At 37.9% G+C, this 27496-nt stretch overlaps 2 protein-coding genes across 2 annotated transcripts in view; both read right to left on the reverse strand.

Moving 5' to 3' along the window:
* Positions 1-7496: 7496 nt before the first annotated feature.
* On the reverse strand, positions 7497-9714 carry LOC149254061 (uncharacterized). Its single transcript, XM_089456981.1, has 2 exons — positions 9355-9714; positions 7497-8624 (listed from the first exon to the last, which is right to left on the reverse strand). Exon 2 carries the CDS (start codon positions 8442-8444, stop codon positions 7497-7499), a length of 948 nt encoding a protein of 315 aa, XP_089313107.1. The 5' UTR covers positions 8445-8624; positions 9355-9714.
* A 748-nt stretch (positions 9715-10462) lies between these two features.
* LOC149254062 (uncharacterized) overlaps positions 10463-27496 on the reverse strand; it is a 165477-nt gene continuing 148443 nt past the window's right edge. The window contains 11 exon segments of the mRNA XM_089460063.1: positions 10463-11145; positions 11273-11405; positions 11529-12077; positions 23197-23430; positions 23629-23908; positions 23999-25839; positions 25992-26057; positions 26142-26267; positions 26363-26821; positions 26969-27150; positions 27271-27410. Of these exon segments, the coding sequence (XP_089316189.1) occupies positions 10895-11145; positions 11273-11405; positions 11529-12077; positions 23197-23430; positions 23629-23908; positions 23999-25839; positions 25992-26057; positions 26142-26267; positions 26363-26821; positions 26969-27150; positions 27271-27410 (4261 nt within the window). The 3' untranslated portion in view covers positions 10463-10894.

The raw sequence follows: 27496 nt of genomic DNA on the forward strand, positions 1-27496 counted from the left end.
CTAGTATGGTGGCTTGGATGGTACGCATCATGATAATCGTATGCACCAAATAATGAATGCCTAGACGGTACATGACCATTATCATGGTAATTCAAGATATTAGTATTTAGATATGTTACCTTGGTTTTGTTATTATTGCCCATAAACAGTGGAACTCGTCATGTATACTAACATGCCAGCTAAGTTCCAATGTTCCATGTATCATTGACATATTGTCAACACTACTATATATCAAGCAATTTTCCGCGTGTTGATATTATTGGTGTAAAATGTTACTCTACTTCCAACATACCACAATATTTTAGATAAATATTGCAAATCAAAAGGAAAATATCACCTTGCTAACTGCAATAACAATTTATAACCTTATTTTTGGCCTTTGAGAAAAATTGAAAGGGATTGAGCCTTAAAGAGTTTGTCACCTTGTGTCTCACCAATAATACTAAATTCTTAATATAAAAGTTGACATTTTGTTTTTGTTTTTTTCATTTATATCTTTTTGCTTAAAATTTTAACACTCTCATTAATTATTTGACAATCGGTTCCAACTTAATTTGGAGATAGTAAAATTTCATATCTCATTCAAATTTTATATTTTTATGTATTGACAAGATTGCAATGTTTCCATTTAACCAACAACACCAAAATTGTTGATTTTCTAGTGCTAATTAGACAAACACAATTTTTTGCATCTAGTAATTACTTCGAACGATTTATGATTACTTTAGGACACCCCAAAAAATCATTAAGCAATCACACAAAATTCAATTGGTCAAATATTGATTGTTTTAGAAATTTGAGTCCTTGGAAACTTCAACGTCTTCCTCAAATTACTTCCCATGTGTGAGAGAGATGTGAGTGATGAATGTGTGAAAACAGAAGTTCATGTGTCTTTTTATAGTGATTTTAGGGTGCCCAAGAGACATGTCTCTTTGCAAAATAAATTTAAAATTAAATTAAATTAAATTTTTCTAATTTTAAATTTAAATTTTCTTTCTTTTAACTTCTGTATCTGGAAAACCTCCCACAACTATCCAAAAAATCAACAAAAATTTCCATGTACCTTCTAGTAGGTTGCACTAATTGTTAAATTCCTTTGTTACAACATTAATAAATACTAAAAATTTGTAATTAACTCAAACAAAATCATTGACTAGACATACTAAGTATAGTTAAATAGTTAGATATAGCAAATTCATTAAAATTAGGTGTTCATTGATGTCCCGGAAGATAAAGGCAAAAGCTAGAGTAAAGGATCAATGGTGTGCTACTAATGATATCGATTATCATCCCTATATAGGTGGCAATTTTGATAAATGTAGTTGTTGTGGCCTAATATTTTTGGGATTGTAGAAGCCATTTAAATACTCCGTGCACAAATCAGTTCACAACCCACACTAATCATGGTGTGCTACTAATGATATCGATTATCATCCCTACATACGTGGCAATACCCCGTGCACAAATCAGTTCACAACCCACACTAATCATGGTATGCTACTAATGATATCGATTATCATCCCTATATAGGTGGCAATTTTGTTAAATGTAGTTGTTGTGGCCTAATATTTTTGGGATTCTAGAAGCCATTTAAATACTCCGTGCACAAATCAGTTCACAACCCACACTAATCACAGTTCTAGTTCTGATGACTTTGCTCATGATTATAAATCATGATTATTATATTTGTGATGTGATGTATATCAGCCTTACAAGATCTGATAAAAATAAAATAATCGAGAATCAATAAATAATGTATCACTTGATCGCATATTTTACTTCTTATATATTAATTTTATTTTCTAATTTATCTCTATATATGTCAATGAAATTGCTGATTTTTTTTATGATGTCTGGAAAATTCACAATTTTTTTCTTTTTACCGATTTTTCCTTATTTGAAAAAAATAATATAGTTTTTATTTTGTAAATAATGTATCACTTTATCGCATATTTTACTTCTTATATATTAATTTTATTTTCTAATTTATCTCTATATATGTCTTGAAAATTCACAATTTTTTTCTTTTTACTGATTTTTCCTTATTTGAAAAAAATAATATAGTTTTTATTTTGTAAATAATGTATCACTTTATCGCATATTTTACTTCTTATATATTAATTTTATTTTCTAATTTATCTCTATGAAAAAAATAATATAGTTTTTATTTTGTAAATAATGTATCACTTTATCGCATATTTTACTTCTTATATATTAATTTTATTTTCTAATTTATCTCTATATATGTCAATGAAATTGCTGATTTTTTTTATGATGTCTGGAAAATCACAATTTTTTTCTTTTACCGATTTTTCCTTATTTGAAAAAAATAATATAGTTTATATTTTGTAATATGTACCACGATTTGCCAACTTTTTCAACACTATAATTACTTGTAATTGTCCCAAAAGATACAAAGAGAGGCCGATAGGATTATTAAATTGGAATTGTAGAATTTTTCTAGAAGACTTTGTAATATGTACCACGATTTGCCAACTTTTTCAACACTATAATTACTTCTTATATATTAATTTTATTTTCTAATTTATCTCTATATATGTCAATGAAATTGCTGAATTTTTTTATGATGTCTTGAAAATTCACAATTTTTTTCCTTTTACTGATTTTTCCTTATTTGAAAAAAATAATATAGTTTTTATTTTGTAAATAATGTATCACTTTATCGCATATTTTACTTCTTATATATTAATTTTATTTTCTAATTTATCTCTATATATGTCAATGAAATTGCTAATTTTTTTTTATGATGTCTTGAAAATTCACAATTTTTTTCTTTTTACTGATTTTTCCTTATTTGAAAAAAATAATATAGTTTATATTTTGTAATATGTACCACGATTTGCCAACTTTTTCAACACTATAATTACTTGTAATTGTCCCAAAAGATACAAAGAGAGGCCGATAGGATTATTAAATTGGAATTGTAGAATTTTTCTAGAAGACTTAATTGGTTTGTGAAAAACCTTGTTTTTCAAACTATAATTACTAGTAATTGTCCCAAAAGATACAAAGAGAAGCCGATAGGATTATTAAATTGGAATTGTAGAATTTTTCTAGAAGACTTAATTGGTTTGTGGAAAACCTTGTTTTCTTGGACTGGATCATTGTGCAATTACTTTTCTTTAGATGTTTTGTTTATATTTATATTACAAGGAACACATTGAATGTCTTATTTCATTTTAGAGTAAGTTAATAACCCAAAATCAAGAGGTTAAGTTAATTACTCAAAATCAAGAAACCTCTATAGATGGCCAAGCATATACGAAAAAAACCACCATGACTATCCCCTACCAATATATTTCATAGAAAACCTTAATTGTATATTACATTTAGAAAGTCAAAACATAATATTAGAAAACATGTTGATATATTGCTATTAAAAAGTTAATTCCATTAGAAACCATGATCACAAACCCGCCATCTATTGATTCTTAATGAGCATTCAATGCATGAATAAGTCCATCCAGATGCTATAATAACCAACTTTTATGTCTTCTCAATGAAATTTCAATGCATGAATACATCTCATTCATATGCAATACCAAATCCATCTTTTCTTTTCTCTGAATAAAATTTCAAAAGCATGAACACATGCCATTTCATATGCACAGTTAACCCAACTTCTGAAATTTCAACGCGGGATGCATCCCATTCATATGCTACAGTAAACCCATATTTTCGTTAAATTTCAATCCATAAACACATCCATTCATGAGCCATAACAGAGCCACAAAAAACAAAACCCAGCCCTGCAATGCCAGAGCATTATCCCCATTTAAAAGCAAAGAAGTAGCAAATATAAACGCCTGTGTTCCACAGTGTTGACTGCGCAAACCAATCATTGCCATCTGAAAAATCAAGAAAATAAAGACAATGACCAGTTAAGGAGATGATAGTGACCCTTTTTCTGGTTAATTAGGCAAAGGGGCACGATCAGAAAATCACACCCTTTCACCAAGAGGCACCCGAGACAATATATAAGGCAGTGGCCCTTCTATGTAAAAATCATCATTCATCAATAAAAATATATGTATTTATGTCTTTTACTGAGCTTGTATGCTCCAATCCTAGTCAAAATGATACTTGAATTTGACAATGCACCATCCCTGTGCTGTTTTAGGGGAGTGTTTTCAATTTTCTCCTACCAAACAAAAGTAGGGTAGACACAAGAAAAACTGATTGTTGCACCCAAAACTCAGATGCTACACTCGAAAACTCTCTGTACTCAGCATATAATGATTCTCAACAGTTCTGGTGCTCTCCTACCAGAGGGCATACACCACCCTGAAATTCAACTTTCTTCCTCACAAGCTATAGGCTCCCATATTAGATTTTGCAGAGCACACATGCACAAGACAATGAACACAAATGAAGGAAAAGCATATTTAACATACAAAACTGTTTCAAAATTGGTCCCTGAAGATAAAAATGGATCCTCATCTTTGCCTAAAATAAGTTGTCCTATCTTAAGATAGCTTTTATAGCTTTTTCACTTTTCTTGCATGTAAATGCACTTACTTTGAAAACACACTTTCAAGGACCAAAAATGGGCATTAAACATTCTAACACTTCTAAGGACCAAGACTGCAGAATCTTAATGTCCTTTCATGTTTATCTAAGCTAGTGGTTCCTTTGAGCAAAAACACATCCTATATTACATCAGTGCTACAAAGAATTACTTTTCTTACTTTTTACTGATGGTTTATAATCAAGAGCAGGAAGACTTTGTGACAAGAGCTTGAGAAAGGTTGAAAGAAATTTATATAAATATCGAATTGTGAATAGAAGTGGTCAATCTGACTCAATAGATAGATGGATAATAGCATTTATTTACCGTCCACAAGACCAAGTGGTCATACAGAACAAAATAAGTTTAGATTGAGTGCGACATTTTCAATGAGATTTAAAGTAAAAGACTACAGTAAACAAAGATAGCGGTATGGTGAATATGAAATGAAGTCCTATGTAGTACAGCACTATCTATGGAATCTCTGATCTGTAAAAGTGCATCAGGACAATTGACCATTAGAGGATGAACTCTGTCCTACACAACTATGAATAGTCCAGATATATGTCTATTATCCTCAATTCCTAGTAATCCTCCAAAACCTACCTAACGGTCTTAGTTGGTCTGAGATCTGGTAACATAGAGTCCTCTTCTGCAATCTTGGGAAGTGTCACGGTGCCTCTCAAGGGTTTCAAAATAACAGGCATGATCCAAGGCCTGAAGTCCTACAGGAGCAACAAAGCTAGTGTTGGAACCTTGACTAGGGACTATAAGGCATCCCTTTTGGTGGTCCTTTTTGAAAGTGTGGTGGTAGGAAGAGGTTGGCACCGAGTTGTTCTTCTTGAAGTGAATTGTATCGAATATATGGAGCTATTGTTAGGATTTAGCATCCACTCTATAAAATGGTAGATCTAGGTATCTGGAAGAAGATTAAACAGTGAAACTTAAAAGGTCCTTTCTTTGTCTCTCAACAAGGATTATCTGTGTGATAGACAAGTACCTGATAAATAGAGAGATGTATGTTTGGCCTCATATGTAAAGAAGGTGGAGAATGACCTCTTCGCTTCCCTGGACAGATTATGGAAGATGCTATGATCTTAGAATAGTTGTAGGAGAGCTTTCTACAGCTATAGAGGATCTGAATCTCAAAGCTCAAGTCACAAATTTTTGGAGTTGAGGACATTTATAAAGTTTGATTTCAAAAAAGGACAACTGGCCAAGAAAAGTTTGTTCTGAATGCTACAAGAGCTTTTTGGATGGCCTGTGGTGTGAAGGGTTACACAATTCTTGACTGAGATGGCCAGACAGTAGAAGCTTTGATCTTACAGTTTACTGTATTATAATTCTTTCATTCAGTTAATAGAGAGTGATTTGATTGAGTGCTGCAAATTAAACTTGATGTTCCAGTTTGGACCAGAAACATAGAGAATTCATATTTCTTTTATCTATTTTGCTCCAAATCACTCTCACAAATCTAAAAAACACAAACTGCAATGAGAAACATTGATTGTGTACTTTAGGATGGGGAGGGGGGTAATTTATACGCAAAAGATAGTGTTTTAAGGTCCCACACTTCGACTATTTTATTTTTTATTTTATGTTTTTTCAAGTGAGGATCAGCCAACCCTCAATCAATGGGTTTCAAATCGAAACTCAGGGCCCACCCATTCGTTTGATATGGAACTCGAGCGCACATTTCACAGGAAATGAGAGATGAATGTTCGAGGAGATAGACACTGGTTAAAAAAATTGTGAAGTTACATATATTAACAATTCAAGCTCAATTTGCACAATTCCAGGAAATTAGAACGTCGCATTCCAAAACATGCTCCCACTAGTTGAAACACGATCCCCTCATGTTTCCTAGGGACTCCCTAGATGTTCCATAGACACTTCCTAGATGCTTCCGAAGGGTAATGTTAAATTCTCAAGATAAAAGATAAAAATGAAAAAGGAGGCTTACTTTAATTTTCAACATTGCCATTTATTGTTTAAGGATGTTTGAGTGATTCCAACCTCAATGGACTTCATACAGAAAAAATAATATTTTCATATCCCATTAAGAATTCAGTAGACTTAATAGTTTTCAAGATTTCGAGATCAATGGAATTACAGAAGTTCATTAGAATCTATCATGTACGAGGTTATGTGATTGGCATTTAATCAAGAGCACCAACCCCTATATGTACCTCAGTGATTGTTGTGTTGATTGTTGAACCCCTTTGTCATGGCCTTGGCAAAAATGTACCCTTCACTCAAATCAAAATGTGTCCTTCACTCAAGTTTTTAAGACCCTGACGTCCCCCCACGCTTCCAAAATATTTGTGGGGAGCTTTTGCATAGGCCAGTCCTGCATATCCTCGCTCCCTCGCTTCCTCTTCCCAGAAACTGGGTGGAACATATATGTGTGTGTGTGTGCTGGAACCATATATGTATCAGCCTCCATGCAACTTAACGCAATACTGTGCTTTTAAAGCTGAACTTTGGAATTTAATTATTGATATTTCAATAAAAATATAAAAAGGAGAGAGAGCATAAATTGGCTTCTTTTAAAATATTAACTCGGTTGATGTTTCAATCACATTTTCTACAGCAGCAAGCAATTCTTACAGAAGCAAAAACATTGAAGAAGGGTTGAGAGTGATTTTTGCAACATCGGGAGAGAATTCTAAAGCAGTGATATGAAGAAGAGTGTTGTGGGTATCATTGGCAGAAGGATCCATTTTTATCGTGTTGTTGTTTATCTTTCATTCTATTTTTTCATGTAATTTCAGTTAATGTTTCCTGATAATTTGCTATTTCAAAAATAATTTGCAACCTTGAAGTAAATATTTGAATAATTTTGCAACACATACTCAGCAATGCATACAACTTAAAGGAGACAGGATAATACAGAATATCAATTTAAAACATAAAACGTAGCAGAAAAAATAGACAGCGACAAAGGAATTCCAAATCCAACAAGTTACTACCTCTTGCTCTCCCGACGAAGTTGAACCAAATTCTGCATACTTGTGAAGAGTATATCAAGATGTGGTAAAAGAATTTCCTGCAGCAAAACATTCTCTTGATCTTCATCATTTCCATCCTCCAAATTCAGAAGGTTCTCAACGAAACTCAGAATAGCTGAAACCATCGCTTCGGACACACTTTTAACAGACAGAATCGACAGAATATTGGGGACAAGTGATTTCTCTCTCTGAAGAAATGAAGCAAGCTTTAAGCTTTTACTCATTTCCAGAAAACAAATAAACAATGAGCTAGGTGTTTTGTTGCTCCCACTTTCTTGTGTAAACTTCTCAACCAATGGTTTTACTGCTGTAAAAAATATATTCCAAAAATTTGAACCATAATCAATAGAATCATATTTATTCAGCACAATGGAAATAACCTTGAGACATAATGATCTCAAGTCTTTCATTCCACTAAGAAACAATGCTGGGTTCTTATCTTTCCCCCCATGCCTCATAGTGACACTTCTAATCTGAACCCCACTGGCAACTAACATGGGTGATGCCGATATATTCTCCAATTTCTGCACAGAAAAATCTGCAATGAGGAAGTTATCTGCCTCAGACATCTTCGAGTCCACTGAATAAGGTTGCTTTTGCTCCCCAGTTATGTCGGTATCACTTACCTTTTCTAACATTGCTACATCGGGCATCTCATAGTCAGCAGGAGTTTCAACCCCCTGTGTACTATTATGATTGAAGATGGCATCCTTTTGATGTTCTAAACTTAATGCACAGGATTCTAATATACGAAGGACAAATGCTAATAATGGGAGAAGATAAGGCACCATTCTTGCTTCATCAAAGGTCTCCAAAACATCCTTCACTACATGCAAAAATCCTGATTTCTTTTTGTATGGCAAAGTAGCAACTCCTTCGATACTAATCAAATTAATGAAATCCATTGATGTGCCTTGTTCTATAGCAGCTTCCCAAGAATATTTTGATCCACAGATTGAGGTATGCTCATCAATAAATGCATTTTGAAGAGATTTCAAAAGCAAAATGAAAAAGGGAGCCAACTCATTCACTTCAAGCTGTGCCAAAAACCACAGAACTGCCTTCCTTTGGAGAACTCCTGCAGACTGGACAATAAAATAACATGATGAGCTTTGGTGAAGCCTCAATAAATGTATATTTGTTTAATTTAAAAGTATATACATACCTTCCTTGCAAGTTGCACGTAAAGATGCACAAAAAAAAATTAATGCAATTCATAGTACAATAAAAATTCCAAGGAAATTAAAAAATATGATCATATAAGCAAGCAGTCAGAAGTAAGTGTCATATTATTTAAAGCAGCCAATGTTATGCAAACAGAGGAAGTCAAAAACAAGTCTTGATCGGGGCATAAAAAATGAAAAGCTGGGACCTGCAACTGAGTTGCTATGTCACGTTAACAAAGTGCTATATTATTCTGTCTCTAAAGAACATGGAAAGATTGTGTGGACGATGGGGACATGGCTTGGAAATCACAAAATGGAATGCACCGCTGAATCCATGCACAAGGAGCTTAGCCATTAATTCTGACAGAAGAATTTCAAAAATCTGTGACTCTGTGGACAATAAACAGCTCTTCACAAACTCCACATTAACGTGCAAAAGTTGTCAAAGACTCTAGTTTGGTCCTTCAAGATGTGCACATTTTTCTTCAAGCAGCAGGGACAAGTAAGAAAATGTTCCTCGGACTGCCTTGATCCTTTTTTAAGCTGGTCTTTTATTAAAACAAAGTATTCACATACACAATAAGTGAATTTGTAGCTAATGCAAAATTAACACACTATGTTTTTCAGAAGGAAAAAAACACATATCTACCTTTCTTGAAGAGCCACCCTTAATCTTCTTGACCTTTGATATGAGTATCCGTATAATTATAGGAATCAATTCATCCCTGTGACCCTCTTCAATCTGTTGACTCTCTTTAGACAGACTCCATGTCGTCACTTCTTCACGTGCAGTCTTCAGAGAAATTAAATTCTTCAGATGTTCCTCATATGAAAGCAAAAAACCATCCTTCCAATTCAACAAACATTCCAAAACTTTAAGCTGAATATCAGGATCACTTTGCTCTAGAAGCCTACAAAAGGTTCATTACATGAATTGTTAGATGAGTTCCATAACAGCAGACATAGGTGAGAATAATAAAAAATATTTCAAATACATCAGCGTTAGAAAAGATTGGCCCTACACACATTGCAAGTTTCAACCGAACTGTGTGTATTCCAATGGACTTAATGAAGGACACAGCAACTCAGCTGAGCGCAAACTTCAGCAATAACTCAGCCCATTAAAAGGTCCGGAAACAGGCACTCAAAAAAAAGCAGAGAACCTTAATTAAACAAAAATGGGGCAACTTATTGACCAAAACACGGTCCGATTGAATCCCCAGTGGCAATCTGATCAGAGTTTTCGCATAACAGGGCCAGGTTCAATGCACAGCAGAACTCGGAGGTGAAAAGAAGGCAACTCAACTGATATTTGGGAAAAGCAGTCAAAGTGCAGTGCATGCTTGCCAGATGCGATGCGCAGTGAGGGATAATGAATCGAACATTTCAAATCAACGGTTAAAAGTGTCTTACCTGATCAAACGGAGCAGGGTAAAAGTGTTGACGATTGTTGATGCATAGGAAGGCCTATCGGCCTATATATATATATATATATATATATTCCTTTTTGAAGATGGCCAAAATCATAATCTCCTTGGAATTTTCAAAAACAAGCTTACCGTAGTTGGAAGGGTGGCATTATAAAAATGATTATTACAAAAGTATGTAACCTGGCCATTAATACACATTTGTCAGTTAGTTAACTTTTCGCTGTGATGTCTGAAGTGTCAATTTGATCTTCACAGCGCCATTGCAAATGAAATAAATGACACGATAATTACTAGGCCAAATAGTACAGATCAGTTCTAGATACAATCTAAGAATAATTTAAATAAAATATTATTTAGAACAAATTTATATACAATCTGCCTTGAACCACCATATTGTTAAACAATTTTACCACACAACTACAACGTCACTGTCAAAAACCTATGGATGCTCATGGGTATTTCTTATATGATCGATCAAATGACTAGGATATTTTAGCAACACGCTCCTAGTCATTCCAAAATACCCATTTCTTAAATATACAAAACACCGCACTAAATCACTTCTACTTGATAGTAATTATGATACATGACTTCATTCCAGTTGTGGACTGGCAAAGCTAATTCCAGTTAGCACATAAAAACCTGAATCAAGTGTCTCCAAGCAGCGTTTTATGCCTTCCCTTTTCATGACACAGAGTGCAATACTCGAATACTAGAAAACCGAGTAAATTCCAAGCAGGATAATTAGGCTCAGAGAAATCAACCTCTCCGTAACTTCTTTTTAAAAATCTTCGTTTTCTTCTGAGCTTGGCGTTTTCCTGTTAACTTCATCTTCTTTTGTGCATGCCACATTGGGTTAACGATTGCAGCTATCTTTTCTATTTTCTTTCTCTTGTCTCGTGTTGACTTCACATTCTGTCTCACTAAATTGTAAGCTTGTACAAAACTTTCAACCCCCATGATGTCTTTCATGTGACATAGAACATCATCTGCCAATAGCTTCAAGTCCCCTGAATAAAGGATTAAATAACCAAGAAATTAATGTAAGCTACTCAACCTCTTCAAAAAAAGCAAACAGTTATCCAACCATCCTTATTAATACTACCATGTAAAAATCAAAAGTCTCATTTTCCTCACCAGAAATCACCTTCCCTGCAAAACCCTCTGTGATTTTATACAGTGGTAGCAATATTGTTGCTCCATGGCTTTGAATTCCTTCATGACCCATTTGCAAAGAAATGGCTTTATACCACTCAAATATGGACTTTGTCTGCAAACAGGATAGTGTTAGGATCCAACGCCCAAGAAGTAAAATCTAAGAATCAAATGTCAATAAATGTCGTACATATGTATATATAACAGACTATATGTTGGAAAGTGCAACTGATCATACCTGTACATCCCGCACTTTAAGTGAAACCTTTCCCAACTTCTTGAAGATGGGTTCGAGTAGTGATATTTTGAGGTCCTGATTGAAATCTTCATTTACTTCAAAATTGGAAACATCTCCACATTGCCTACTAACCAAATAGGTGCAAACCTCTCTGCATGCTTTTGAACCAAGCAATGAAAATGCTTTCAAGATAAGTGATTGATTGCTAGCATCAAGGGTGAAAAAGAAATCACTTAGATCAGTTTCCTGTCTGCTTTTCACAAAGGAATACAGTGCACAGGTCGCATATATAAGATTCTTCACAACTACATCACTCGTGCCTTCATCAAGAAGATCTGTATCAAGTTGGTGACAAAAGTAAGCAGCTAATAAGAGGAGTCTGCTAGGCTGCAAAAGCATTGCAGTTTTTCCGCTTGAAATGTTTGTCTGATTCCCTGTATTTATTTCAGATGCGGAAACAGAAAAGTATGTAGCTATAAGACGTCCACATGCATTTCGTAACCACATGTGTGGATGAACCAGAAGTGAACAAATTAAATCCCATATTTCCTGCACAAACAGTCGTTAAGAAAAACTAGGTGAACAAATTTCACTGTCTAAAGAAAACATATCTTGCAAACGTATTCAGAAAGATATAAAGGAATTCGATTCATTTTTAATTTTTTGCTATACAACAGCACAAAGATTGAGAACCAAGATGTGAGTTTGATCTAATTCATCAAAACAGCAATGAAGGATGTGACCAAACAGGTTAAATATTGTGAAACTTTAGTTTTTCCTTCAATGTATATTGTCACGCCCCTACACCTGCAGTAGTCTTCCAACCGCTTACAGCGAGGTGCGGCACTACGAACCGTTTTCTTTTCACCAATACTTACGATTGTAGACTACGCCTTAACATTCCATACTTAGTTTTATTTTCGTTACCAAGTATTATTAATGTGCCTTTATACCAATGAACACCCATACACATTCATTATCAACAGCATTAACCAAGAGAAATGCACAACAGTATAAAGGGAGGGGCAACTCCCTGCAATGAGTCTGCCCGAATCAATATATTATACAATCTTCACTTTTACAATGTACAGACTAAGTCCTTGGGAAACCCCAAATTTACACTTAGCCAAATTTTCACAACTTCGGCAAACTCGGTTGCCCAGCTCGTCGGCACCTCCGCACGGTCGCCGCACGACTCTCCAACCCGTCATTCACCTCATCGCACGTCTTCGCCGGTTCGCTCTTCGTTTGGTCGCAAACGCCCAAACCGTGTATCCCTGCCCACACGCAGTCCCGCTTGCCAACTCTTGACAAACGCCCAAATCGTGTGAACAGCACGTAGTACCGCCTGCCCAACTCTACGACCTCCGGTTCCAACCTCCATCTCACCTTCGTGCACACTTGCACGGTGGGCGGGCGCTCACCCGAGTTGCCAAGACACCCACGCCAAGTCGTCGCACAAACACCTCCGCACGATCACCTCGAGCTCGCCTTGCCCAATGCATCCACCTCTTCACCAAGAGCTCTTCACCAAGTGCGACTTACCATGGGAGCGCATGAGCTATGCGCTCATCTCCCCTTAAATCTGCGCACAAGTGATTCTACTCCAAGAGCGAAGTAAGAAGTGCGAAGTTCGTTGATGCCTTTGAACGCTCCAACGTTCAGCAATATATACTAAGGCTTGGGGCCAAGTCTGGCTGCCCAGCCGACTTGCCCAAAGCCCCAACGCTATCACAATTCTTCGTTTTAGCTCGTCGGCTTGCTAACGTTGTAGGTCGGCCTTCATATCACTCGCTCCACACTCCATGCGTTATATATACCAACGCTCTCTCGCATATCGTCGCATGAACATCGTCGCATATCGTCGCATGACTGCCGCCCAACCGCAGCTCGCCCTCAACCGCACGCGCGCCCACGGTTCTCCGTCACCCGAACGCGTCGCACATCGGGTGGAGACCTCAGGACGTTACATCCTCCACCTGAAATCGTTGTCATCCTCGACAACATACCATCCTGGTAGCCATCCACCAAGATGATCAATATCCATGATGTCAACTCCTCCACATACTGCAACCATCACTGCAACATATGTAGAACCACTGTCTCCACCATGTCTCGCCCCGGCAACCATCTGTCACCAAGATCACCATACCAAGGTATACACATCGGTATGTCATACATCGGAAGTCATCTCAATCCATGATCATCAACCATCATGTCACAATCTCCACATGCTGCTCTCCATTGTGGAAGGTTGGCCCCTCCATCTCAAGCTACATGCCCACTGCAACATATCGTGTCGACCTCATCATGTGTCGTCCTCATGTGAACCGCTGCCATGATACTCCAACAAATGCTAACACATCTCTGTACACTGACGTCCCCCATGACTGAACTAGTTCGGTAGCTAATCCAACTGTCACTCTCAACCCATGAGAATGCACATCCTCATGTCACCATCAGTCGTTCCTCAAAGCATCCTGTCACATCCTGAACTCGATCAAGAATCCATCTCCATATAAGTGTAAGCCATGCTCAGGTCCATGAAGTAGTCCTCATCTCATCTGCAACATGATGTCCATGATGTTTGGTGTCAATGTGCTACATGAAATTAGCCACATTTATCCCAACATCATCCATATGTGTGTCTCCTCCATATGAAGAGACCATCTCATTAACTCCAACTCTCGGTATGCCACATCCAAGTCCATGAAGCTACCTCCATCACATCTGCAATGTGTCAACCCTCAAGTCTCCGTAGAAACAAGTATACACCTGTCCCATCTGTCCATGTGCTGCCCATGATCATAGATCAATCAGCTCTCATGTCAAAAGGTAGTTGAGTCTCAGCTCAACTCAGGCCCAAGTGTTGCCACCAAGGCATCATCATCATCGTGACTCCATCACTCCAAAGTGTCTCATATCGATCCTCCACATCAAGTCACTCTTTCAAGCCATTCCCATACATGTACTTGAAAGTATGCACCCCATCCTGCATCAAAGTCTCTGACCACAGCACCTCAATGCATCAGATCCTCCAAGTCCACCATATATGAAGTCTCCAAAAGTCACAACAATCTCATGTCAACATGAGCTCCATAACCCATCCCCAACCAACATCTCAGCAAGCATACAAGTCTCGGTCCAAAGGTCTCTGCAAGATGCCTCAGCTCTCCATGTAGTAGGAATGCTCCATAGTCTACTCACAACTCCATCCAAGTCCATGGCCTCGTTGTACAAGAGTGCACAACCCCTCCACCGGCTCATAAGCAAAACATCTCCATGTCACATTAGCAAATCCATCTGCACAACATCCCTGCCTTGGCACTCCTCATTGGATGCCCATAAGTGACACCTCTATAAGTGCTCCCACATAATGTCCTTGCATAAGACTGCCATGCTCCATGTCCCCCACCTGATGTCCATGACTAAGTTGCCCATGTAGTCCAACCAAGTAGACCCATCACAACAATCGGTCATTCCTCATCCAAGCTGCAATCTTCGGTCTAGTGAACTTGGTCACCCAACCATATCATCATGTCATGAGTCCCTCCATCATAGCTCCTCCACCAAAGTGTCCACCAAGACTATCTCTTGGTCTCGGCCATGAGAAGTCCACCCAAGAGTGTGTCCTCCAATCTGCCCATGAGTCATGCCTGGCACTTAGCCATGTGGCTAAAGCATGACCCATTCATCCACAACAATCATCATGTTCCCCCCTTGCCACGGGCCTTTGTACCTTCTGCCACAAGGTCACAACCAACCCCAACAAGTCCAGCAACCATCAACAATCCTTGCTTCTCCATACAAGGTCTCATCATAAACACCCATGGTAAGATGCTCCCTTGCATTGGCAAACTGGCCTTGCCCTTCCCTGCATACGGTCCATCCACCAAATGCCCAAATGAAACACAAGTATCAATGGTACTTGCATCATCATCGTCATCATCATCATGAGGCTCATCCATATGAGTATCCTCATCCATCCATGTCTGTAAACTGCACGATCCTAGTCCAACTTGATCAATCTCAAGTTCACCCTCCATCATGGTCATGTCTGCAACATCTTCAACTATCACGGCTTCCTCTTCCTTGTTTGCACAATCTGCAACTTCATCTTGCTCCATTGTCCATCCAAGTTGAAGAAGTTCGTCTTCAACATTATTTTCCAAGACTACAAGCTTCTCTCGAATCCGAGGATTCTCCTCTTTCATCAGCTTCAACCTGTATAAGGTAAGCAAGAGCTTCCCTTGGCATTCTTCTCAACTTCTCATGCCTTGTCGTTCAGCTTGGCCCAAGCACAAAGCTTCCCCTCTGCTAAACCTTTCACCAGCTTCACCAAGTTCCCTGCAATCATGAACCGGCCCTTGTTCCACTTGTATGTGAAACTAGCTTCCTTCACCTGCAAGTACCTACTTCCACTGTCATCAACTGTCAAGCTTCTTCAACCCTGAATCAGCCTGCTCTGATACCACCTGTCACGCCCCTACACCTGCGGTAGTCTTCCAACCGCTTATAGCGAGGTGCGGCACTACCAACCGTTTTCTTTTCACCAATACTTACGATTGTAGACTACGCCTTAACATTCCATACTTAGTTTTATTTTCATTACCAAGTATTATTAATGTGCCTTTATACCAATGAACACCCATACACATTCATTATCAACAGCATTAACCAAGAGAAATGCACAACAGTATAAAGGGAGGGGCAACTCCCTGCAATATGAGTCTGCCCGAATCAATATATTATACAATCTTCACTTTTACAATGTACAGACTAAGTCCTTGGGAAACCCCAAATTTACACTTAGCCAAATTTTCACAACTTCGGCAAACTCGGTTGCCCAGCTTGTCGGCACCTCCGCACGGTCGCCGCACGACTCTCCAACCCGTCGTTCACCTCGTCGCACGTCTTCGCCGGTTCGCTCTTCGTTTGGTCGCAAACGCCCAAACCGTGTATCCCTGCCCACACGCAGTCCCGCTTGCCAACTCTTGACAAACGCCCAAATCGTGTGAACAGCACGTAGTACCGCCTGCCCAACTCTACGACCTCCGGTTCCAACCTCCGTCTCACCTTCGTGCACACTTGCACGGTGGGCGGGCGCTCACCCGAGTCGCCAAGACACCCACGCCAAGTCGTCGCACAAACACCTCCGCACGATCACCTCGGGCACGCCTTGCCCAACGCATCCACCTCTTCACCAAGAGCTCTTCACCAAGTGCGACTTACCATGGGAGCGCATGAGCTATGCGCTCATCTCCCCTTAAATCTGCGCACAAGTGATTCTACTCCAAGAGCGAAGTAAGAAGTGCGAAGTTCATTGATGCCTTTGAACGCTCCAACATTCAGCAATATATACTAAGGCTTGGGGCCAAGTCTGGTTTCCCAGCCGACTTGCCCAAAGCCCCAACGCTATCACAATTCTTCGTTTTAGCTCGTCGGCTTGCTAACATTGTAGGTCGGCCTTCATATCACTCGCTCCACGCTCCATGCATTATATATACCAACGCTCTCTCGCATATCATCGCATGACTGCCGCCCAACCGCAACTCGCCCTCAACCGCACGCGCGCCCACGGTTCTCCATCACCCGAACGCGTCGCACATCGGGTGGAAACCTCAAGACGTTACGTATATGGTCCAAGGAATCACTGTTAACAACATACAGGGCAATCATGCTATTCAACGCAAATTCAAAAAGGGCCTTTTGAGGAACAGGTTTCAAAAATTGACTTCCTATTCATGCACTCTGCATCAAATTATTTTGTTTATACTTGAATCCTTGAAAGTTTCCTCTGATTATGAATAACTGGGAGCGATAATATTTTTACCTGAGATTCTTTCCCCAGTTCAGCCCACTCTCTCATGTATATGGTAATATATTCTTCCTTGATGGGAGAGCAAAATGAAACCCAGGCAGAGCATGGGGAGGGCGCTCAAGGGACCCATGAGAAAAGACAAGACTAAAATTTGCTCAAGCATGAGCATGTGACCAAACCACAAGTAATATTGCAGGACACATTTTATGCAAAGGCCTAAAACTGACATCCAAATTAGAGATTTGAGACATCAAAATTGCAGGGGACTCCAAAATTTAAATTATCATTGACATTATTAATGGGGCGGCCTTCCCCACTAGCATTAACTTGTCAAGAATTATTACTGAAGATAAATCATAGACCTCAAACTTAAAACAATAAGTTTTATGCAAGTCTTTTAACTCATAAACCAATGCACTTACGTTTAAGGGGGTTGATCTCAGCACAAGAGATTCAGATGAACAAATCATCTTGCAGTAATACTCTCAGCATTAAGTAATATCTGGCACAATCTAAGCAAGATCATTCTCCCCCAGTGCTCCTAGTAGTTTTCCTTGTTAGCTTTTAATTTTTTGTGCTCACATCAGGTGTTAGTGACACAGTCCCATACTTCATCACTGAAAACTCCTGATTACCATTGATTTCGTTATGCTGCCACTGTTAGAACTCCAAGAACTCAATCAAAGCATACGCTGTGAAGTCCATCGTCAACATAACTCTAATGGCATTTTGAGAAGTACCAAACTCGCTGATTTTTCCAAAAAGAATCTCTCTCACCACGCAGATCAAGGAACTCAGAAAGAAACTCTGTGACTACAAACAATGGTTGTCAGCTAAGTCACCAGGTTCGAGTTCGAGTTCGAGGACCATGAAATTCGAATAAAGTTCGGCAACTCAAATTTTGTCGATAAAATTCGACATAAAATTTGACATATAGAAATTCGAAAAAAAAATGTATATTAAAGATAGATATATCAATCAAGGCATGAAAAACAAGCCAAACCATCTTCCTATTATTTAGATATACTATTAAGCTACCTAATTGTTCTCGCATAAAAATAGTGATCCAATCCCTCTCACCTCCATCAAATCCTCCATCAAATTATTAATCATCTCCATCCTAAAAATACTAAAATATTTTTAAATATATTTCTTATAAAATAATATACTTAATTTCTCCAAATTTTTTAAAATTATAATTTTATTATTTTTTTTTCACATTAATATTAAAATTTAAAATCTAACTGTAAACCCATTAAAAAGGTGAATTCATAGCCATTAAATTTATTATTATATGACCTTTTCTTTTTATACGTGATATCTATATAGAACATATATTACAATCTTTTCGACTACGTTACCGGATCCGGCAGCTGAGGGTCCGAGATCTCCGTATCCACGGATCTGGTACGGATCCGGATCCGGATACGGAAAAATACGTTGGAAAAACGGCACGTGGCGAATATCAGTGTTTGGAAACGGCTCGTCTTTCCTGGAAACGTATGGTTAGTCAATGCCGGAACCTGCATACCTTAAAACCGAAAAAGTAAAAGCGTTGTTTGCGTGGCAGTTTAGTTTAGGGTTTTTGCTTTGACGTTTGCGTTAAAGTGAGGTGGTCCCCCATTGGTCGGCAGTCAGGCGGAACAGAAAAAAACAGTGGAACAGCAGCGTTTTGGCGTTTACGGTTTTACCTCTGAGTTTCTTGGCATCAAGGGGGCCCAGCGTCCCAGTTGTGTCGGCTGGACCAGAAACCGGGCAAGGTATTTATGATTACAGCCGCATTGTTTTATATTATAACCATTGTTACAACTTACGGGTCCACCGTCCACGGTTCTGGGTTTAGACGCGTCCACGGTTCTGGGTTTAGACCCGTTCAGTCGATATTCATATATATTATAACCTTTATATATTATAAGTTTATAACAATTGTTACGGGTCCACGGTTCTGGGTTTACCACAGCGGTCAGCGATTACAAATTAGAAATACGAGCTCTGGAATCAAGCCACGGGAGCGTTTTTAATTGGTTGACCCACTGTTATCTCGACGTGTCTTGCATTCTGGCTTAGTATCCATGCACAGACCCATGCTCCCCCACCACTTGCTAATTAAACATCTATTAATACATTTCTGCTGCAGTAAAAGTAAAATGATGCCACCGAAGAAACAATAAAATCGAAAGATCCGCAGAGTAAAAAAAAAATTGGTGCACATGACAAGGCAGAAGAGGAGAGTGACTGTTAGAATCTTTTGCATTAATATATGATTTCTTTGATTAAAAAAACGGTGGATGGCACGATGCGCACATTGGAAAGCACGATGAAAATGCTTTTATTAAAGTCAAAAACTAGTTCCTTTAATAATTAGAGGGCTTTGTTTTCTCGAGTCCCTTATGTTGTGAAATTACACCACACTGCCCTCTAATACAAGAACAAGTCTTCCCATAAGAAAATTTGATGTAATAAAGCCCGGTATTTGAAAACCAAAATGATGGATTCCCCCAAATTCTTTGTTAAAGTCAAACAAGGTTTTCATAATGATAATTTTGCATAGGATACATTAATGATTCTCCTTGAGTTATGGCAAATATTGAACATAAAAGCTCCATGTGTGTGTGAAAATGGGGTGTGTGGTTAAGGCAGAGTGGTAAGGTTAGTACCCTAAAAAGCCTACTGATGCAACTTCCTACATTCCAGGACCCCCATCATCTATTCATGATGTAGAGTTGCAATATGCAGAAGATAGAGATCCATTTGAAGATATGTAAATGTATTTACTGTTAACATTTATGATATTATGATCTTTTTTGTTACTTTGTATGACGGATGATGCATCATTTCAGTGTTTCAGTCTTCCTATTCATAATATATCTAATGGTTTCGGTTCTAAAAGTGTTTGATGGTTCAATGGAGTAATTGATTTTTGAACTCTAAAGTGTTTTTTAAAATTTTAAAAATATTATTATATTTTATTTTTTTGTACGTGACGTATCCTTGCCGTATCCGGATCTTGCATTTTCAAAAAACTAGCGGATCCGGATCTGGATCCGTATCCGTATCCGTATCCGTATCCGAATCCTGGTAACATAGCTTTTCGATTCTAAGAATGCAATATATAAATTACATATGCAATCTTTTCGATAATACACTTCATTCGATCTTAGATTCTGGAATACGGTTTATTATTTTTATTTCTATTACATTATATATTTTGGTGAAATGTTTATAATTATATATTTTTAACAAGTTTATAAAACGAAAACATTAAAACGCTACTATCCTTTGCTGCAAAGCGCGGGGAATATCCGTGGAAAAAGTGCTCGCTGCAAAGCGCGGGGACCATCCGTGGAAAAAGTGCTCTAACAATTTTATTTAAGTAACCTTAATAAGATTAGGGCAATGAAAAGATTGGATTTGATCGTGAAATTTAGATAAAATAATTGACATATTAAATATGTTTTATTTGAAAAATGGATATACGTTGCTGCAGAACGTGGCGGGCAAGTGGAAACACGACTGATACTTTGAACCAATAAACAAATAGGTTCGCCATTTGATTCACGCTACGCAGCAACAAAAGCCCACGGTTTATGGATTGAATGTGGGCGAACATATGCAGGAACGCATCAAATACTATACACTCTCGCGGGCGTTCTGCCAGACGTACTCGCAGATTTAAGTAACACTCATATGTCCTACTGCAAATTGTATCCATAATATCATTGCCCTCGGTTTTTGCGAACACATGGAGAAGGCCCACTGGTTTTGGGTTCTTTAGTTACACCTCACGCCTATTTCTATCGTGAAACAATGAAACCCGAGTCAATGAAACAGTCAATGAAACCTAAAACTAAAACCCGCGGGCGAAAAAAAAACGAATTTAATCATCAGCAGTCGAATTTCAACGTATTCAAACGAATTTAATGGCGATTTTATTCGTCTCAAATTCGAATTCGACATGAAATTCGAGTTCGCCGAATTTAATGGCGAACTCGAACGAATATGTTCGTTTGGCCTTCAAATTCGCCGAATTTCGAATTTTATGGATAAAAAACGGCGAATCCGGTGACTAAGGTTGTCAGCAGCAGAGGCTCAATCTGTGGACCTTGTAACAGGGCAACAGGGGACTAATGAAGAGGAGTACTATAACAACGCCTACCTTAGGTCCTGTGAAACATGTGGCAGTTCTGCAGCACTCATCGAAGAATGAACTCTAAATCATGACACTGGTGGAACATCAAAGGGGAGAAACGGTGTTTGTTATGGACAATTAGGGCACGGATAGCTGAGAAAACAATAATTGAACAAAAACAGCCTTCCCATACAACAGGAATTCGATTCATTTTTAATTGTTTGCCATACAACAGCACAAAGATTGAGAACCAAGATGTGAGTTTGATCTAATTCATCAAAACAGCAATGAAGGATGTGACCAAACAGGTTAAATATTGTGAAACTTTAGTTTTTCCTTCAATGTATATGGTCCAAGGAATCACTGTTAACAAAATACAGGGCAATCATGCTATTCAACGCAAATTCAAAAAGGGCCTTTTGAGGAACAGGTTTCAAAAATTGACTTCCTATTCATGCACTCTGCATCAAATTATTTTGTTTATACTTGAATCCTTGAAAGTTTCCTCTGATTATGAATAACTGGGAGCGATAATATTGTTACCAGAAATTGTGTTCGTAAAATATTACTATTAGCAATCAAGGTAGTCTCTACGAGCGGGTAGCACTAGGAGTCCCAGTGCTACAAGAGAACGTTCCTAGAAGTCTCACTCCTGCTCTAGAAGAGAACTGGTGACATGCAGTATGTGTGCCCTTGGGAGTGCACTCTTGAGAAATTCAGAATGGGATCATTTTTGGGAGCACATACCTGACCTGTGGATTTGCAGTCCCCAGAGAATTTTAGGAGCATGCTCCCTGAAGTGCTCCAGGGAACTACCATGCAATTTGTGCAATCCGAGGTGCACTCACGAGACTGCTCTTAGGATTTGTATAAAGAAATCATTTTAAAGTTTTCTTTTGAATGTTGGGTCCTAAGGGAAGGCCCTGATAGGTCCCTCACCCTCAAGGAAGAGGGTTAGACATCCTGAAACACCTACAACTTCATCCACAATGTAGAGAAATGGGTTGAATGTAGATCAACAGATAGCTTGGTTCATGTGCACTACAACTTATGAATTGGGATGACAATCCAAAGGATAATTTGGAAGGGTTGGAGGCCACTATTATTATTGGCTGATGATTGTGTTAAAATGCCAGACCCATCCCCTGGTACCAACAACATACCAGCAGCTTCAATTAATGTGTAAAGGCAAAACAATCAACAAGTATATTACCATCATAATCGCAGGGGGTCCTTACATGTTTTGGTAGGCCATCTGCAATTGATCGACATAGAGCAGCCATTGCTCATATGGCAAGATGCTACAACAGTATACTTTTTTTTTTCCTAATTTCATTTCTTTACTTGTTAGAGACTTCAATACAGTTCAACAATTCAGTTTCGATTTTGTAAATTAGGCACATGTCCTATTTGGCAAAGCATTATTCTATGCATGTTATAACTCTGACTCATGATGGCAACAGTAGCAAACAGACATTCAGCATGTTAATTGAATTAACATTTTAGGTGATCCCACTTTACAAACCAAGTTCCTTCCTTCATTCAAAAGAAATCAGTTGAAACCAGCCTGGCAATATGCTAGAGATCAAAAGTAAACATAATACATTAGTAACTAAGACTAATGAATGGCATGATATAATTAGCTTGAAAAGAAATTAATAAAAAATTCCAAAAAGACTAGTGCAGCATGCTAACATTTTGCTTAAGTTAAGCCATACCTCAATGTCTTTGTGCAAAGAAATCTCAGGAAACTGAAGCATTAATTTTTCCAACATTAAAAGTGAATAATATGCCTCTTTCCAGAAAGCTAACATGTCCTCCTCGCCAACTTCTGGTTTTCCATCTCCATCAGCAGTGAGTGCACATTTTAAGATGTGTATTACTCTAGGTTTTACATCTTCTATGTGTGCCTGAAAACTTGTCTTCATGACTTCAATCAAGAGACCTAACACCTGCATAATGATAAAAAACAAATGCGTCACCAATTAAAAGAAACCAAATTCCTTAAACAAAGCTGTTTCTGCTCTAGTAAACTACATATCAACATCCTTCTGTCAACTTGCTTTCAAAACCATATCTCAATCATTATGAGAACATGGAAGACTGGTTTCCTGACATTATTAGTTTTAGAGAATAGAGAGCCACTACACCTGCGCCGCTGGACGCCATAGCTGCTGCTTCTCACTCGTATACCAAGAAAGACTGAATACTAGCATCCTTTGCAATGGTCGCTGACTTACACGTCTGATCAAAACTTTCAAAACTGTTCCTACCATAGCTCGAACTTGATTGTCACTATCATTAACCAGGCAAGTCACCAGAGGTAGGAAAAATGTCTCTGCTTGCTCATCTACCACATTACTTGGAAATTTCAAAATAATCACATGCAACATCTCCAGTACAGCTTCCCTGCCACTTGTATGTTCATAGCTGCAACAAACGCAGTTAAAAGAAGAAAATTTATATTCAGCACACATAACAATAAACTGGATGATTGGTAATAAATTAATGACTCCTTACCTAAGGTTTGCAACTAAGAAATCCAAGTGTTGTTGCAGTCGCTTGGCACCAAGAGGGTAGTCAAGAAGAAACTGTAAAATAAGTTGACTACATTGCTGGCGAATCAGAAGAGCTTGACTAGTTACCATCAAGCGTGCTACTCTAGTGACCAAATCAAACAGATCTGGAACCAGCAGCTTCCGCCTAACAATTGCCTTCAAAAGTGATAGTGCAATGGTAGTTGAGATACTCTCTAAATCGATAAAGAGTGGGCATTGGAGAAGCATCTTTAATTGATCATTTGAGATGGTTGTATTTGCATGTCTCAAAAGCATAACAAGTAAATTAACAGAAGACTGCATTAAGGGACTGTCACTCTTTCCTGATCTAAGGACCATATTAAAAACTGAGGAGGTAATATTGCTACTGTGAATATCAATAGATGGAAGGGGAAGTCTCAATAGACAAGCCAGACATTTCACAGAATGTGATATAACTCCTTCATACTTAGATTTCAGACAGTGCCCCAGTAGTTCTATAAAAGGATCTAACATCACTATTAAATATTGATCACTCTTATCTACTTTGAGTTTTTTCAGATAGTTCTCAAGAAGTCTCAGTGCAAACACTGAAATTAGATACCTATTGGGTGTATCTAGCTTATCATCTGCAGGTCCCTCCATTGAATTTTTATATGAGCCCGATGATGTTGAAGATGCTAGGCCAGGTTTAATAAACAAAGCAGTCTTCCTACCCATCTTTTCTTCCCCAATACCATCCTCAATCAATCCATATACAAAAACAAACAAATCTGTCTGACTTAATGATGCATTAGCCTGAAGACCGGTTGCTAAATAGCGTAGCATGGACTCAATCTTAACTTTTTCTTTTGGTGTAAGTGTTCTATGAAGATTGTGTCTAACAGGTACCAGCAATGTACTAGCATGTGCAGAGAAAGTAATACTACGAGCAATTAACTGCAAACTTTCAAAAGATTTGGTACTCCTTGTCTCCTTCATTTTGAAGGCAATTTTTTCAACTTCCTTTTCTTCAGCAACCTCTCCCATAATATCATTTTCTGCAACTTCTAGAAGCTGTTGCACACAATAATCAATATCTCCAATGTCCAGGGAAGATGAAACTTTCAATAGGATGAAATTGACTGTATAGCCTAAAACATGCAATTCATATCCCCTTGTTAATGTTGTCTGTAGTGTTTTTACAATGAACTGCAAATACTGCGGTCCTAATTCCTTGGCACATGCAGCTAAGCAAGCCCTCGCCTCATCTCTTACAGAATGAGGGCGACTCTTCAGTAGATTTGCAATTTGCTGTATAATACGAGGAAGCTCTGACTCCATTGTTTCCAAAGGCATAAGTTTCAATAACTTCAGTGCAACACGACTAACTGAAATATTAACCACATTTGAGTGAGATATCATCAACTTATTTATCTCAGGTAGAACACACTTTTGCAGACGTTCTTGTATTTCAGGGGAAAGAATATTTTTGTTCTCACCATTCCTCCTCAATCCCATATCTGGCTTATCAAATGCTGTTTCACCAATCTCTATTTGATGATCATGTTTTTCTGGTTCTACAGTTGAGGACATTCCATCAATAAAATGAAACTTATCTAATATAGAGCAAATCAGCCGTATAAGTATATTTCTATTATCTTCCTTGGAAGCCATCATTCGAAATGCTCTCATCAATAAACTGAAGTAAGAGTGCCATCTTATGTGACCAGCAATACAAGCAAGGGTTTCTATGCAAGAATTCACAACATTTCCCTCCCTGTCAACTTTGGCCTCAAACAACAAACTGAAAAAGAGTGGCACAAATATTTGCATGAGATTTCCCTGCATAACATTCCATATACACTAGAAATGTCAATACATTGCAGCAGGGTATGATCAGAAAAGGATAGAGCAAAGACTAACAATATCTCACTCCAATGTCACCCACAGATATAAACATATAAATGCATACTGACTCAAACATTATATCTTACCTCAGATAGATTTCCAGCATCCAGGATATTTCTAAACCGAGTCATTGCTCTTGATCTCCTATGGTTCTGCATAAGTAAAGAAACTCCAGTCAACATCTAGACTAATTTCAGCACAAGGAAGAACTGGAAAGGAAAGGCATGCTATCGAACCTGAATGTGAAGAACGTTGTTGAAGAAGTCCACTTCTACATCCGTGCTGGAAAGAGGCTTGCATTCATTCAAAGTTGCAATACCAGAAAGGCTAAGTACCATTGAACGCAGTAAAGCCACCCATTCCTATAGATACATTTAACAATGTTAAATGGTGTGCTTACCTATAAAATATTTAAGATGGTGACATACAAATTTACAATAAGTAATAAAAAAAATACCCTTTGGATGGAGGTCTCTGAACTCGTTATACCCTTCTTCACATGTGCAAGAAAAAATTTATAAATGACATGCTTAACAGAGACTTTAGACCAATTTCCACAGCCATCATTGATGCAAGAATCAAGCAGTCCTTGCTTCACTGTGTTTATATGATTAGGTTTCTTCTCACTTTTCAGGTCATCTTGAAAATCATCCTGCTGCATTACCTCTTCACTTTCTAATACAGAGGCAGAAAATTGAATAAAAGAAAGCAGACAACTGGAGGCACTATGCCTGAGTGAGAGGTCTTCTGATGACATGTCATACACACAATGTGAGAGAATAAGCAAGGTATATGGCTTGCCTATCTGGGAGAATAATTGAGGAGATATTTTCTCATAAGCAGCAAGCCTCTTATCATAATCAGATTCTCCAACTGTAGATACTGATATTGCATTTAAATCACCTACCAGTTTTGCCTGCAAGGAAGCATCAAGAATTCAGGTCAATGATTAATAACATACTTTGCCAATATAACCAATGAATTCACTGTAAACTAACATCACGGGACATTAAACAATATCAAACTCTGGTTCAACAAAACCAAACAAGAACGGCTAACTTACAGGCAAGGCCAAGGAAGAGTCAACTTTTGAAAGCCCTTTCAGGATATCACAAATAGCCACTCGAATATCCAATGGTGATGAAGTTAGCAATGAACTGAACATAGTTAGCATTTTAAGAACACTACTGTCACCCAGAGCTGGCAAAATCTCTTTCAGAACACATAGAATCTCTATGAAATGCTCTGCAAATCACATTAACTACAATATGTTAAAAAATGTCAATTATGGCACATTAATAAACATCAAATCTGAAATATAGCTGCAATCTCTGTAAATTACTTTTGCCCATGCCATTTACTCACCATTCTTGCTGACCTTTTTGACATCAAGGAATGGTAACAAACAATCAACAAATTGATTCACTACTTCTGAACGTGTTGCATATTTTCCCAACAATTTAAAAATTCTTAGTTCACGCTTCCCAGGACCTGTGATACGTTTCCTGATAATGAAAAACCAGAAGGTCAAAAGTTGACAATTTATATGGAATCTGACAGAAGACTGTTTCTGAGTAGTACATGCTATTTA

The sequence above is a fragment of the Pinus tabuliformis genome, chromosome 7 (genome assembly GCF_031772625.1).
Source record: "Pinus tabuliformis cultivar Carrire ecotype Pingquan chromosome 7, CPIR1, whole genome shotgun sequence".
NCBI classification, from domain to species: domain Eukaryota; kingdom Viridiplantae; phylum Streptophyta; class Pinopsida; order Pinales; family Pinaceae; genus Pinus; species Pinus tabuliformis.

Coding starts and splice junctions, on each gene's coding strand:
- LOC149254061 (XM_089456981.1), bottom strand. CDS start 8,444: ATGGATTTCATTAATTTGATTAGTATCGAAGGAGTTGCTACTTTGCCA.